At 28.8% G+C, this 14,308-nt stretch overlaps 1 protein-coding gene across 1 annotated transcript; it reads right to left on the bottom strand.

Annotated features, from left to right (window-relative positions):
• Window positions 1–8,529: 8,529 nt before the first annotated feature.
• Window positions 8,530–10,915, bottom strand: LOC130798285 (uncharacterized). Its single transcript, XM_057661208.1, has 2 exons — window positions 9,624–10,915; window positions 8,530–9,129 (listed from the first exon to the last, which is right to left on the bottom strand). Exon 1 carries the CDS (start codon window positions 10,626–10,628, stop codon window positions 9,651–9,653), a length of 978 nt encoding a protein of 325 aa, XP_057517191.1. The 5' UTR covers window positions 10,629–10,915; the 3' UTR covers window positions 8,530–9,129; window positions 9,624–9,650.
• Window positions 10,916–14,308: the final 3,393 nt, after the last annotated feature.

Below are 14,308 nucleotides of genomic sequence, written 5' to 3'. Positions count from 1 at the left end.
ATTGTAGTAGTAATACTACAACTTATTAAAAAGTCTTACTTTAGGCACGAGATGTGGGACCAATATAATAAAATAAAGTCAGTTTTGTTCTTGTGTTTACTTTTTAATAAATATGAATCCATAAAATTTTAATTTTAATTTATGCAAATATTATTAATGGAAAGGGTAGGAAGGGAGTATTAGAATTTATTTTCAGTATGATAGAAATTCGTGCAATGTACAAATTTTTAAATATATTTATATTTTAATAAAATTTTAGACAAATAAAAAAAAAATTTTAGACTATTTATATTGTAATTTCTGTCATTAAAATGTGTTAATATATTTTTAAAAGAAATAATTGCATTACCGAAAATCAGACAATATTTTAAGTTGATTGATTTTTATTGCACTATATTTGGTAGCTGAAATAGTCTAATTGCATATTGGCTACTTTTTTGAGTTAATTTATTTGTTGCCAAATTGTCATTCGGTTACCTTTTTCTTAAAATTTAAAATTGTAATTATGGTAGTCTAACAATGTAAATGATTAATTTTAATGATCTATTAAATAAAGCTTATGTCATTTCAGTTTTAAAAAATAATTGCTGGAAAAAAGGTAATTATGTACTTTCAGTAATTTCCTAAATTGTAGTAGATTTGAAATAAATGTAATTTATGATGTTGTATAATTTTCTACATAGTACATCATACATTTCGCATGTAGTATACCTTTTTAAATAGTACATCATATATTATTACAATATATAGTTTTCTACACAATACATCATATATTTTCTAGTATAATTTTTTAAACAGTACATTTTTGTATAATAATAATAATAGTGTATATGGAATAATTGTAATTTATGGCATCCATCAATGTATAATTTTTTTTTCAAAAAATGCAAATTTATAAATATGGTAAATCCAAAAAGAAATGTCAATTAGTTAAATTCCATTAATAGCGTCCAATGAAAAAAAATATCATGTTCACAATCAAACTGCCTTATGCTATTATACAATAAAATTAATAAATAGTATGATTGTGGTAGTACGACTTTTTTTCAAATAAGGTGGTGAGTTCTTATTTAAGACTTAAGTCTTATTTCAGTTAACATGTTTCCCTTTTGAAGAAGAAATGTTGATTTTTTTATAGTCTTTTTACTAGCCCTTTTATTGTCTTAGCTTACACCATTGTGCAAAAATAAGCCCGTATATCGTATTATAAAGGTTTTTGAGTTTATTGCGATCAAAATATAGGTTGTATGAACCACAAAAATCATTGTATTGGCTGTTAAATCCGCTTTGCAGCCATTACCGTGACCGTAACTGAAACTAGATTTTTACACTATGGCCTACACTAATTATAAAAATGTTTACATTTGTTCATATTTTACTCCAAAATACATTGTCAACAAAATATTAATTTCATTAAAATGATAAATTATATTCTTTGTTTATAGTTCCTTTGTAACAAATTAAATTCATTAGTAAATAAAATACACAAAATATACAAAATATTTATCTCATCATTATGATAAATTTAATTCATTTGTTTATACTATACAAAATACTCCATTAATACTACTAGTAAACAAAAATTCAAGGGCTTAAAATTCATTAATGTTCATTTAAATTACAAAGAATTTTATAAGCATGATTCATGAAACTTAAAACGAAAAAAGATTTATTGGCGATAAATATTCCACTTTAAATGAGGGGTAGTTGAGATTCGAACCCGTGACCTCTTGTCACCTTGGCTCTGATAACATGTCAAGGAACCAATTCAACCTAAAATTTAAGTTAATGGTTGAGGCTTCAGGACATGTTATATACTCTAACATGTTGAGCTGAAGAAGTCCCCTTTAACAAAGGGCATTATTATTCATCGCCACCCTTTTCATTTTATCGCCACCCTCTAATGAAATTATGATTTTGCCCCTGGACTTAAAATTTAACAAACGTAAATCTCACTTAATAACACTATTATCACTTTAAAAAACATTAAATTTGAAGTTTAAAAGTAATCCCGAATATTTTTATCGCGACCCTATATATTGAATTTTTAGTAGCGCCCTTGCATGATATATGAATTCAAACACGGTACTATCTCTCTAAAATCTTTCTAAAAACGTTCTTTGATTTTAAACAAGTTGATTGCTGGAATCGATTTACTATGGCTAACGAAAACGACTATAAATCGGATCGGGTACGTACTTAAATCGATCTGAATGGGCGTTTTTTTTAAAAAAACGGAGGAGTCGCACAAAACGTGCGAGTGGAACACGGAGGAATCGCACAAAACGTGCAACTCCTTTTTTTTGTATATATTTTTTTTGATTATTTACATTATTATTATGTAAATTACATAAATAATTTTTTATTTATTTAGTAATTTATATTATTATTATTATTATTTAATATACGTTTTATTAAATTATTTTATTTTCTAATTATTATTATTTTGTAATTTATTATTATTTTCTTATTATTATTATTATTATTATTATTATTATTATTATTATTATTATTATTATTGTTATTATTATTATTTTTTTATTGTTATTATATTATTATTATTATTATTATTATTGTTATTATTATTATTATTATTATTATTATTATTATTATTATTATTATTATTATTATTATTATTATTATTATTATTATCATCATCATTATATTATTATTATTATTATTATTATTATTATCATCATCATTATTATTATTAATTGCATAACTTAAGCAATGTAGAGCCGACAATGGCCATGTAATAGGCTGTCGACTGGGTCTCCATAGCCTGGGACCAGTGGCACAATTGCATAACTTAAGCAACATTGATGCCACCGCCGGTGAATATCCCTTTTCATCGTAACTCGGACATGGGCTCCCCAAATAGACCAGCAATAGCGCCCTTCCACTCCCCCTCAGCAGGTTTAGCCGGTAGTGAACCTTCAATACCTATGCCCAATATGCGTTGCACGTCGTGCAACATAATCGTCATCTCCCCCATGGCATGTGGAAGGTGTTCGTATCCGGCTGGCACCTCTCCACGAAGGCAATGTGCTGGTGCATAATGTAGGGTAGCCGGCCGAGGGGAGTGGAAGGTAGAACATCATAAAGCGTATCAGATATATCCCGCAGTCCGATAATCGCCTCCAACGGCTTCTTTCTACTACGGCAGTCCGAGGGGAGGGGAGTGGAAGGTAGAACATAATATTTAAAAGAAAAATAAAAAGTTAATAATAATAATAATAATAATAATAATAATAATAATAACAACAATAATAATAATAATAATAATAATAATAATAATAATAACAATAATAATAATAATAACAATAATAATAATAATAATAATAATAATAATATTTAAATAAATAAATTAAAAATAATATTTAAAAGAAAAATAAAAATTTGATAATAATAATAATAATAATCACAATAATAAATTAAAAACAACAACAACAATAATAATAATAATAATAATAATAATAATAATAATAATAATAATAATAATAATAATAATAATAATAATAATAATATCAATATTTAAAAAAATAAAAACAATAATAATAATCACATCAACAGCAATAATAATAATAATAATAATAATAATAATAATAATAATAATAATAATAATAATAATAATAATAATAAGTATGTTATTTCAAAAAATAAATTTAAAAAAAATAATAAAAATTGGGTGAATCGCATGCGACTCGGCCGCGGGTCAGTTGCACGTCGCGTGCGACTCATTTTTTTTCTTTTTTTTAATTTAAAATAATACGATTCGAATAAAAATTACCTCCATTATTTGTTTGCGGATTGAATTCCTTAGCTTTTGTTCCAAAATTTTTATGTTGTAATTTTGTTTTTTAAGTGTGATAAAAGTGTTATTTAGTGAGGTTAAAGTATATGTAAAAAATTTTTAAGTTCAGAGGCAAAATCGTAATTTTATTAGAGGATAACGATAAAATGAGAAGGGTGACAATGTTTAAGGATCGTGTTAACAAACTCTTTTACCGAGCATTGTTTTAGTTTGTTGATCTAAACAACCAGCATCCTATCATTTAATTTTTCACCAATAACCAGATTTGCCTCACACCTCTTTAAAGCCTATAAAATTTACCCAAACGCAGATTATAATGTTGACTCTTAACTTAAAACATACTCCCTGCTATTCACGTTAAGAGTCTCATCTGACTTTTTACAGATTTTGAGGAGAGTTAAAAGTGGGACCCTAAGGGTAGGAAAGAGAGTGGAATTGAAAATAGGATAATGCTACTAAGGACATAAAAGTCAAAAACTCACACCAAAAATAAAAATAGGACAACTAAGGTGAATTGACCATAAAAGGAAATGAGACACATAAGCTAAATAGGAGAAGTAATAAACTTTTATATCTGACTACGTTAAAATAAAATCCGACAAAATCTCAATAAATAATGGTGATTTGTAAGGTTAACAAATCGCTCTTATGTGGGAGAATTTGATAAGGTGAGAATTTTATTGTTTTAAATTTATCTTTTTTTATTTTGTTTATTTTATTATTAATATTTTTATTTTTTTATGATAATCTACAAATTACAATCATTAATTACGAATTTTTAAAACTATTGCCTCCGATTATCGACTTTCCTCCTCTTGCTATACTGTTTTCATGAAAATAAACTCTTTTTCAAACACTTGAAGTGAAACATTATAATAAATACACATGGTGCTATAACCGAAACACTTGGGGGTGTATCCCTTAATTATAAAATAATTCACTTAAAATAAAAGATGGGTAGATACGAATTCGTGATTTTTTTATGTTATATTGACTTATTTATTTATAATACCATGTCTAAAAATCAACTTTATCAAAAATTTAAAATGATAATTGACATCTTATAATATGTTATATATTCAAACATTACGGACGTGCACTAACCTTAGAGTAGGAAATATATGTTAGAAAGTGGGTTTATCGATGAAAAGTGATAAGTGTAGGTTAGTAAAAAGATGATTGATATATGATGCATAATAATAAAAAATTACACACTAAGTTCATATTAGACTTATTCATTAGTATCATTATTCACATATTTCTTCTATTTTTCTAGATTTGTTATCTTGAGCTAAATAAATTTTATTAAAATTACTATATATTTTTTTATTTTAGTTTATTTCAATCAATTTGCTAAATTTTATTTATGAATATCGGTTCCATTCAATTTTTTATTCTTATAAATTCATATTTATATAATTGTTAATACCGTTCGATCCCTTCCCTACAAAACAACATTCTCTTACAAAGCGAATTTGTTACAATATGAAAAAAAAATATTATAAGAAACTATCTAATTTATACGTCTATTTGCAAAAAACTATTTTATGTGTTTTTTTTTCACAAAAAACTACCTAATGTGATATATTTCTCTGCAAATGACTACCATTTAACGGAAAACGTTAATTGACCGTTAAGTTTGAGAAATTAACCAATTTGAGAGGCTAAATTGTCTATGTGGCAGTAACTCAATAGTCCTTGTATTTTTAAATTATTATAAATTAAAACACATAAATTAACAAAACACAAATAAAAGATATTTGACGCATTTTTAACGATCATAACGATTTTTTTCAAAAAACATATGTCGCGATTATCCTTATATGGTAACTCTTTCGAAAATCTGGTCGAAACAAGTACTTATTCGCCTATTTTCTGATACGTAAACCGGAATAATATTTAACGTCGTTTTTATCCATCATAATGATATTTTTTTAACAAACGGACGTCGCAATTATCCTTATGGGATAACTTTTTCGAAAATCCGGTCAAAACAAGTACTTATTCGCCTATTTTCCGATACTTTAACAGAATAGATATTTAACGTTGTTTTTACCCATCATAATGATATTTTTTCAAAAAACGGACGTCGCGATTACCTTATGGGATAACTCTTTCGAAAATCCGGTCGAAACAAATACTTATTTAAAAGTATGAGGACCAATGAGATACTGCCACATAGACAATTTTACCTCTCAAATTGATCAAACCCTCAAACTTAACGGTCAATTAACGTTTTCTGTTAAGTGTTAGTTATTTGCAAAGAAATATATCACATTAGGTAGTTTTTTGCAAAAAAAAAAAAAAAACAAAAACAAAAACGCATAAGGTAGTTTTTTGCAAATAAACCTATAGATTAGGTAGTTTCTTATAATTTTTCCTATAAAAAAAATAAATACTCCATTTTTTTATTTGTCTATTTTACTTTTTACACAGTTTTAAAGTAAATTTTAAACCTTTATATATTATAAAAAATTATAAAAAATATATAATAAAATACATTACATAAGATAAAACTAAAATAAATCTCATATAAATATATTTTGTAGTTGATTTATCCTTCAAAAATTTTATTTGAATTTCTCTATATTATGAAGTGGAATTTTCTAAAATGAAAAAATAAACAGCTCGTCTTGTATGAGACCGTCTCACCATGAGACGGTTTCATATACTAGCCCATTTCTTCAATTAATTACTTTAAGATTATAAGTATTCGTTTTAAGGTTATAAGTAATCACTCTAAGACTATAAAAAGTAATAATATTAAAATTATGAGTGATCATTTTAAAACAAAAATGTATTTGAGTCAGCTCAATAGAGATGGTCTCACCGTGCGACCGTTTCATTCAAGACTTAGTGAAAAATAAAAGAAGCAGTCAGTCTCCTAAGAGACTGTCTTTTTGAGAGACATCTCTCAGGCTCAGCCCATTTAAAGTTAATGAAACTTAAAAATGATAATAGATTGATCAATTAGAGATAATCTCTCAAAAAGATTGTCTCTCACAAGAATTTATATAAAAGAAAAGAGGGAGCCCCGAGGCCCACGACCCACGTCCACGCCAAGATGAACTTGTGCAATAAACTCAAAATAAAGGATGTAATGGGTTGAAAATTTGAAAAACATAAGTGAAAAAATAAAAAAACATAACAAAATAAACTAAGAATCAGACTTATTCCAAAAGTAAGCGTGAAATTCCCAAACCTGAGCTTTGGGGCTGTTCGCAGTTAGTAACTGCGAACAGGTCAAAACAGACAAAATAGTTGATCGCACTTACTAATTGCGAACAGCTATTTGACCTAAAAAAAAAAGTCAAAATAGTTGTTCGCACTTACTAACTGCGAACAGCTATTTGACCTAAGAAAAAAAAATTTCATGCTTACTTTTGGAATAAGTTTGATTCTTAGTTTATTTAATTAATTTTTTTTAGCCTACAGATTTCAATTGTACTAATGGGTTTATGGTTACCCAATGTTCAGCTTAAAAGAGGGATGGATTTAAATGGACCAGCTTAAATCCTGAAAAAAGAAATATTCTAGGGTCTAAAGTTTTAATCTTTATCCCTAAGAATCGCCCAAGACCAATGGTAAGGGTGTTTAGTGCAATGAAACAAACACTTTAATAATAAGCAATGAGAAACAATAAAAAAACAAAGCAAAAATCAAAGACACAAGATTTACGAGGTTCACCCCAATGTGGGCTTCATCCTCGGTGGTGGTTAGCTTGCTTGATTATGTGAAGAAACAATGAAGTTCTCAAAAACTCTTACCAAGAAGTATTACACTTTGGAGAAGAGAAAAGAAAATGGTTTGTATTTGGCTAGGGTTAGAATGCATCTTAGAGTGAGTGTTTGGACGCCTATTTATACTAGAAGTCATATACAAATGATTGGGCAAAAGTCCACACTAAAACATTCCCGTATAACTTATCGCGCAAGAAAACAGAGTACGTTCTGGACCTTCGCTCAACCGGTTGAGCAAAACACGCCTTGGTCGAGCGGCTTGGATTTCAGTCGAGCAGCAGTTCAGAATGCTCACTGATCTAGTCGAGCCAACAGGCTCGGTCGAGCACGCCATGATCTTGGTCGAGTGGCTCATCAGAAGCCCACAAAGACTTTCTCATCATCATGCACGCACATACCCACATCCACACACCATCAACCTCATCATACACTATTGATGCACTCAAAGTCACACCAAAAACTCCAACAAATCCAATTACAGTTTACGACTAAATTTTAACTAAAGACGTTTAGTGACCATTTATGTAGACCACCTGGGATAGTCGCAAAATAGAAATTATAGATCCTATAATAACCATTTTGCAACTATTTTTATGGTCATAACTCAGGAGCTTTATATATAGCGTAAATTTAGTTTTATCAGTTACACAAAAAAAAAATTGTATTAATTTCAAACTTTAATTTTTATCAATGTGTCTCAAGTAACCAACTAACTCATAAGCTAAACCTTCTGGTTAAAGTCTCAAAATATGTTATACACACTATCACACCCTTTCACTTGACAAGATCGATGGCTCTTTGAAATAGAAGTATAGATACACATATCCTCTTCATACATGTTATGTAATCAACTTAACTAAAAATTTAAATTGATAGTTAAATATTTAATATATGCTATATAATCTATCAAAGTGAGAATGAATTGTCAATAATTTTAACTTTTTCTCATATATGAAAAATATATTGCTATAAGATAAAAAAAATTGAAAGATGTATATTTATAATATAGTAAATGATTAACTACCAAGTTTTTCAGGCAGTTATGAATTATGAAAATTATTGATTTTATCACCAATATAGAAACCATGGGACTGAAATTATTCCCAATCAAGGTTGGAACAAAAGAAAACAAAACAGACACAAAAATATATACAAGAAATTAGATGCCTTGAGGTAAGAAGAATAAATGACCCATGTTGTTAGTTGTATGAAATCCAATCTGTCCTGTCTTATTGCCCACTTGAGGACTATTCCCAGGTGTTAGATACCTTTTTCCAGCTCCTTCTCTTTGTCTTGCGACCCTCTTTATACCTTCCCATGTGCCTCCCACTCAAGTTTTTATGTCGTTTTTCTCTTGTTTTTTTGAGTTTGCTCTATTTAAATCTTAAAATAGATGTATTTTTTGGGCGAACTCAATAGGCAGATGCATATTACACCCTACATATTATTCTTCATTCTAGCGCGTTGGTGGAGATTAAAGAGAAAGCTAAGACATCATGCATGATCACCCCTCAACCCTCATATACATATGACTTATGAGTCGAAAATATGTGCTTCGATGTATACTTCTCCGTCCTGTTAAAAATAAGACAAAAAATTGAAATGCATGGATCAAAAAAAGAAACTGTTTTTCTATTGGAGTATATGACATATCTTGTAGTCTCAACTCTCAACTATAATTTTAAGCTTTTAGTTTAGTTAATTTCTTAATATGGAATCAAAAGCCAACTTGACAAAAGGTAAACTATGATGGAGTTTGTGAGGCATTTACACTTAGTTTCTAGCCCAAAGTGTTAGGCCGTGACAATTCGTCACAGTCAACCCTTACGTCCACTCGTATAAACACACCCACGAGGCACTCACAGGCTCGGGCCCACAAACCAACAAGCAATGAGTATTGACTTGCACATACACTTGATAAGGTTCATTCTTTTCCAAAACCATTAAAAGGATTACTTACCAATGCAAATTCACAATCTAATATTTTTAAGTAACGTGACATTTTTTTCGCAAGTAAAGTAATTCCAACACAAATAACTCTAAGAAAAAAGCCTTGAAGGGTGACTTACCGATCATTAGAGGATGATTTGATTTTGTTACTCAACCTTCCAAGCATAGAGAAACAAGCAAAACTGAGACAACCCATCAACCAATAACGACTCAGAGCTCCCACTTTGTGCTGACAATGGAGTCGTTGATAATGACAATGATGATGGTAATGATAATGGTGATAAACCAATAATTGAATTAGATGGAATAAAAGGCTTAAAAATAAACAAAGCATGCCTTAATCCAGGACTAAACAACCAATCATGTACATCCCAATAAACTTCTAGTCTTAACCTATTAAGATATATACTTTCATTCCCTCTAAACTTCCATTGTAAATGCTTAACATGAATCATTAATTTCCCGTCAATTTTTACACCCATCTCTATATCTGACTCGGTTGTATTGTCACACTCGACCATAATGTTATGAAATCGACCTTTTTCATGTAACTTAGCCTTAACTATAAACTTTTTTTTACCAAAAATATGCTCTTTTTTTGAGACTAATATAGGCTCAATAAGGGAAGGCCTACAACCTGTTTTCTTATAAGCATCATTTTTCATGTCACCAACTAATAAAACGACCTCGTTTTCATAAACCAATGCTACATAATACTCTGAACTTGGTTCTGTTTCATTATTATTAAATTTTGCAGACTTCAAATCCCAATAAATATCTACCTTTTTACCATCATTTATGGTAAAATGTTTTGCCCCTTGTTTCCGCCAAAAGTACCATGGCTTTAGTTCCACTTTACAATTGTATTGGTCAGCACTTTCTGACGATGCAGAATCGTCTGCATCGTTAGAAAGGTTGGATATACACATGGATAATCCGTGTAGTAGCAGGTGGTTCCTGCACCATGTGATGGTAATCAGACGACTGTGATTACCTAGCTTGGTTTTGTATATTGACATGATCACACTTTGACCTGCTCGAGTCACAGCACTATATTGATGGTCGTCAGTTGAACTTGCTCCAGATGAGAAGCAAGCAGAAATCTTGATTGGATCCGCTATCATTTTTATTGATTGACAGAGAAATTAGATGTACGCAATATTATTTTTGCAATTTGCCAAGATGAATTCTTAATTGTGGACTTGTGTTTGAAGTGGAAGTTGAATTTGATTGACTTGAAAAAGAAAGTTTAAGAGTACTTAAAAAGAAAAAAGAGTTTGGGGATGGATAAAGTGGGGTGAGGAACATAAGGAGGAGACTTACAGCTCATAATATGTTAATGTGATATGAGTCATTGAGACTTATGAGATACTTCCAATCTGTTTTGTCTTTCTATAATAGTACCATTTAACTTAAAAAATTCTTACAAATTTAAATTAAATAGTGTTATTTCAGAGGGATAAAGACACAGAAGTGGCAAGATAATAATAGATGGATAGATGCTGCCAGCATTAATGGGAATGTTAAAAAACCTGTATCAAACTGGCAAATAGATGGCACAAGTCATGCTATCTATAAAATAATACTTTATAATATTGGTGGGATCGGATTTTTTTTTATCAATTAGTAAGGAGGAATCTTGTATTAAATTGAAAATTTTTAGAGGTCTATTTGGTCGGATTATACTATTAGAAATTAGAATATATAAATTAGAATGTACAAATATTTTGAAATTTTAACTATTATTAAGTTTTTGGTTGAATTAATTAATTAACATTATATTGAACTGTAGTTATCAGACTTCCGATTCTATTCAACGATTCTACGATCTTACGATTCAAAAATAGGCGACCGATCCGGATCGTAGCTAGAATCTTAATGTGGTAGAATCATGCGATCCTACTTAGCTCAAGAATTTAGGTTGTAGGATCATAACACGATTCTACGATCCTACGATCCTACGATCTTACGATCTAACGATCCGATCCTATATGGGTAATTTCAACTATAAAAGTTCTCATATAATACGAATTTTACTTACGTATAAATACATATACATTTAAAATAGTTTTATCAATACCTTTATAATATTCAAGTTTTTCATGATTTGCAGTTTAAAAATGATTATTAAAAGTATTATTTTTTCAAAACTTAATAGACAAAGTCAAATAAGTTTTTAGTTACACCTTAAAACTTAAAAAGTGAACAAATATAATTGATAATCACTAATCCAAAGCACATTGATACATATTTGTAGAATCATACGATCCTACGATCCGATTCTACCGATTTTGACCCTACCCTATCAACAATCCTAATAACCTACTTGAACGTCAATGTGTAGGATTAAGGATTCAAATCTCATCTACTTATAATTTCAAATGGAATATTTAGCATATTATAAGAAAAGGACTCTCGTAGTCTTTGAAGGCATAGACTAAGAATCAAATTTCATCTAAATTTAATTTTTGGTTTGTGAGTATTATTATTTATGTGACTGTTTTTTGGACAAATTTAATAATAATAACAGTTCAGTTAAATAAGTGATATTCCTTTAAGCTAATGAGTTTCTTGCACCAATAATTGATTTGTTATTAATAAAAATCAATTATAACAAATAAAAAATAAATATAAACTAGATTTAAATATCTAATATTGCCTTTTATTCCAACCAAATTTAATTATACTGAATTATAAAATTTAGAGCTTATGATGGAAAAATTATACACAAACACAAAATCTTGGGTGAGACGGTCTCACTTGTGAGATGTGTCTTAATGGGTCGGCCCAATAATATATTTTTTTTACCAATTTTATAAATTTAAATGTCAATTTCAAGAGTTAAAAGACCAATTTTAAAGATTTCAAATTAACATTTTAAGTTATGGAATTTAATAATTTCAAAACTTAAAAGGTCAATTCCAAATTTTCAATACTTAAAAGACCTATTTAAAGACTTAAAAGACCAATGGCAATACTTAAAAATTCTCATGTCAATATTTTAAATTTTAAAGTAGGATGACTCAAATATTGAAATTAGCTTTTTATGTCTTGAAATTAGCTTTTTATGTATTGAAATTATCCTTTTAAACCTTAAAATTAGTATATTAATATTTTTTAAAAAATTATTAAATCTGAACCAATTACACGACTTGCCGTCTCACAGGAGAGTTAATCAAATTACATTTTGTATTTAAATCGGCCCACAAAGTATAAACAGTCCTGTGCTTGTAGAATTATACAGCCCAATGGGCATGTGCAGCTGTCTTTACAAATTACAAGAGCTACTAGAAGCAAACAAACACAAATGGCATGTAAGTGTTTGGGACTATAAAAAGTAAAAAAAACAAATGTCTTTTGAAACTAAATCCTAAATACAACTCTTTATTAAGACCGTCTCATCGTGAGACGGCTTAATACAGATATCTTAATATTTAGTTTTTAAAAAAAAATTGAAAAGACATTTTTTATTTACTTAATTATTTAAAAAAAAATTAATTAGACTGCTTGTATGGACTCGTCTCAATGTGAGACGGTCACATATAAAAAGTTTCGACTTCTAAAAACCCGTCCTATTATGGGGTAGCTCGTTGTTAATAATAGAAAAAAAGAAACATAATTTAGTAAAATAAAAAAGACAACAAATCTTTTGGTTACTGTTTTGTTCGATATTACGAACAGCGAACAAGTAAAGGTTTGGTAAGGTAAGAACCAATTGTAATAAACTTGTTGGCTTGCGACGCTGCTGTTGGTATGTTGATAAAGGTACTACCAGCTTAATGGTCATGTCCGTCCGGCTTGGGTGTTGAAGGGAGTGTGAGCGTGCTGTTGGTGAGAGTGTCGATGGAATAGTTAGGCATGGAAGGTTTGTAAGTATGCTCAATATGTTTGACTGTATAGGTTATAGGGCTTCGAAAAATTAGAGACTTCAATATTAAATTACTTAGTATATATATTAGGTGTTTGTGGTTGTTGTGGTCTCGATGTGGGATACTAAAAGTGCGCATATAACACTAAAATAATAAAAATGATAGGGACCAATTTTAAAAAATACAAGTGTAATGCGAATTACTTTAAAACTGTAAGTGATCACTTAAGTGATTACTTTATTTAATGTTATAATTAATCAATTTAATATTCAGTATTAAATACTTTAATGTTAAAAAGGATCACTTTTAGGTTGTATGTGTACATTAAGTTAGTCTAATAAATATGATCACATTGTAAAATCATCTTATTTGAAAAAAAATATTAAAAATTTTGGTTTTTTAAGGCTAAAGTCTATAAATTCAAAGTTAATTTCATGAACTTTTGTCCAACCTAATCTGACCAATTATGTGTATGAATTGATTAGCGTCTTATCGGTTATTTCAATTAATATTTAAGGTGAAAATTAATTTTTTAAAACCTATTAATAATTCTAGAATAATTCATAGCCATTGAGAGAAATATATTTTTGCATTCCAACAAGCAAGAAATACAAGAATAATGTGAAGGGAATATAGCACTACTGTAACACAAAAAATATTCATGAAAAGATATGAAATCGTGCACACGCTTAACATTGCAAATCTAGCCAGCTCGCATGCCTGCCTAGCTAGCTAGCTAAAGACTACAAGTATAAAAGTATTCCTAAGTGACGCCAACTACGTACCAAGTTCATAAAGTGAGAAAATGTCCATACTATCCTTGGCTTGGTGTACACTTGTAACTTATAAAATAGGAAAAATTACTGTAAATAATATAATTTTTTGTTGATTTTTCAATAATAATAACAATTATTAATTAACCATAAATAATACCA

Source organism: Amaranthus tricolor, chromosome 13, assembly GCF_026212465.1.
Source record: "Amaranthus tricolor cultivar Red isolate AtriRed21 chromosome 13, ASM2621246v1, whole genome shotgun sequence".
In the NCBI taxonomy this organism is placed as follows: domain Eukaryota; kingdom Viridiplantae; phylum Streptophyta; class Magnoliopsida; order Caryophyllales; family Amaranthaceae; genus Amaranthus; species Amaranthus tricolor.
Note: the sequence above shows the minus strand (reverse complement) of the source record. Positions and strands in the feature narration are given on the sequence as shown.

Coding starts and splice junctions, on each gene's coding strand:
- LOC130798285 (XM_057661208.1), bottom strand. CDS start 10,628: ATGATAGCGGATCCAATCAAGATTTCTGCTTGCTTCTCATCTGGAGCA.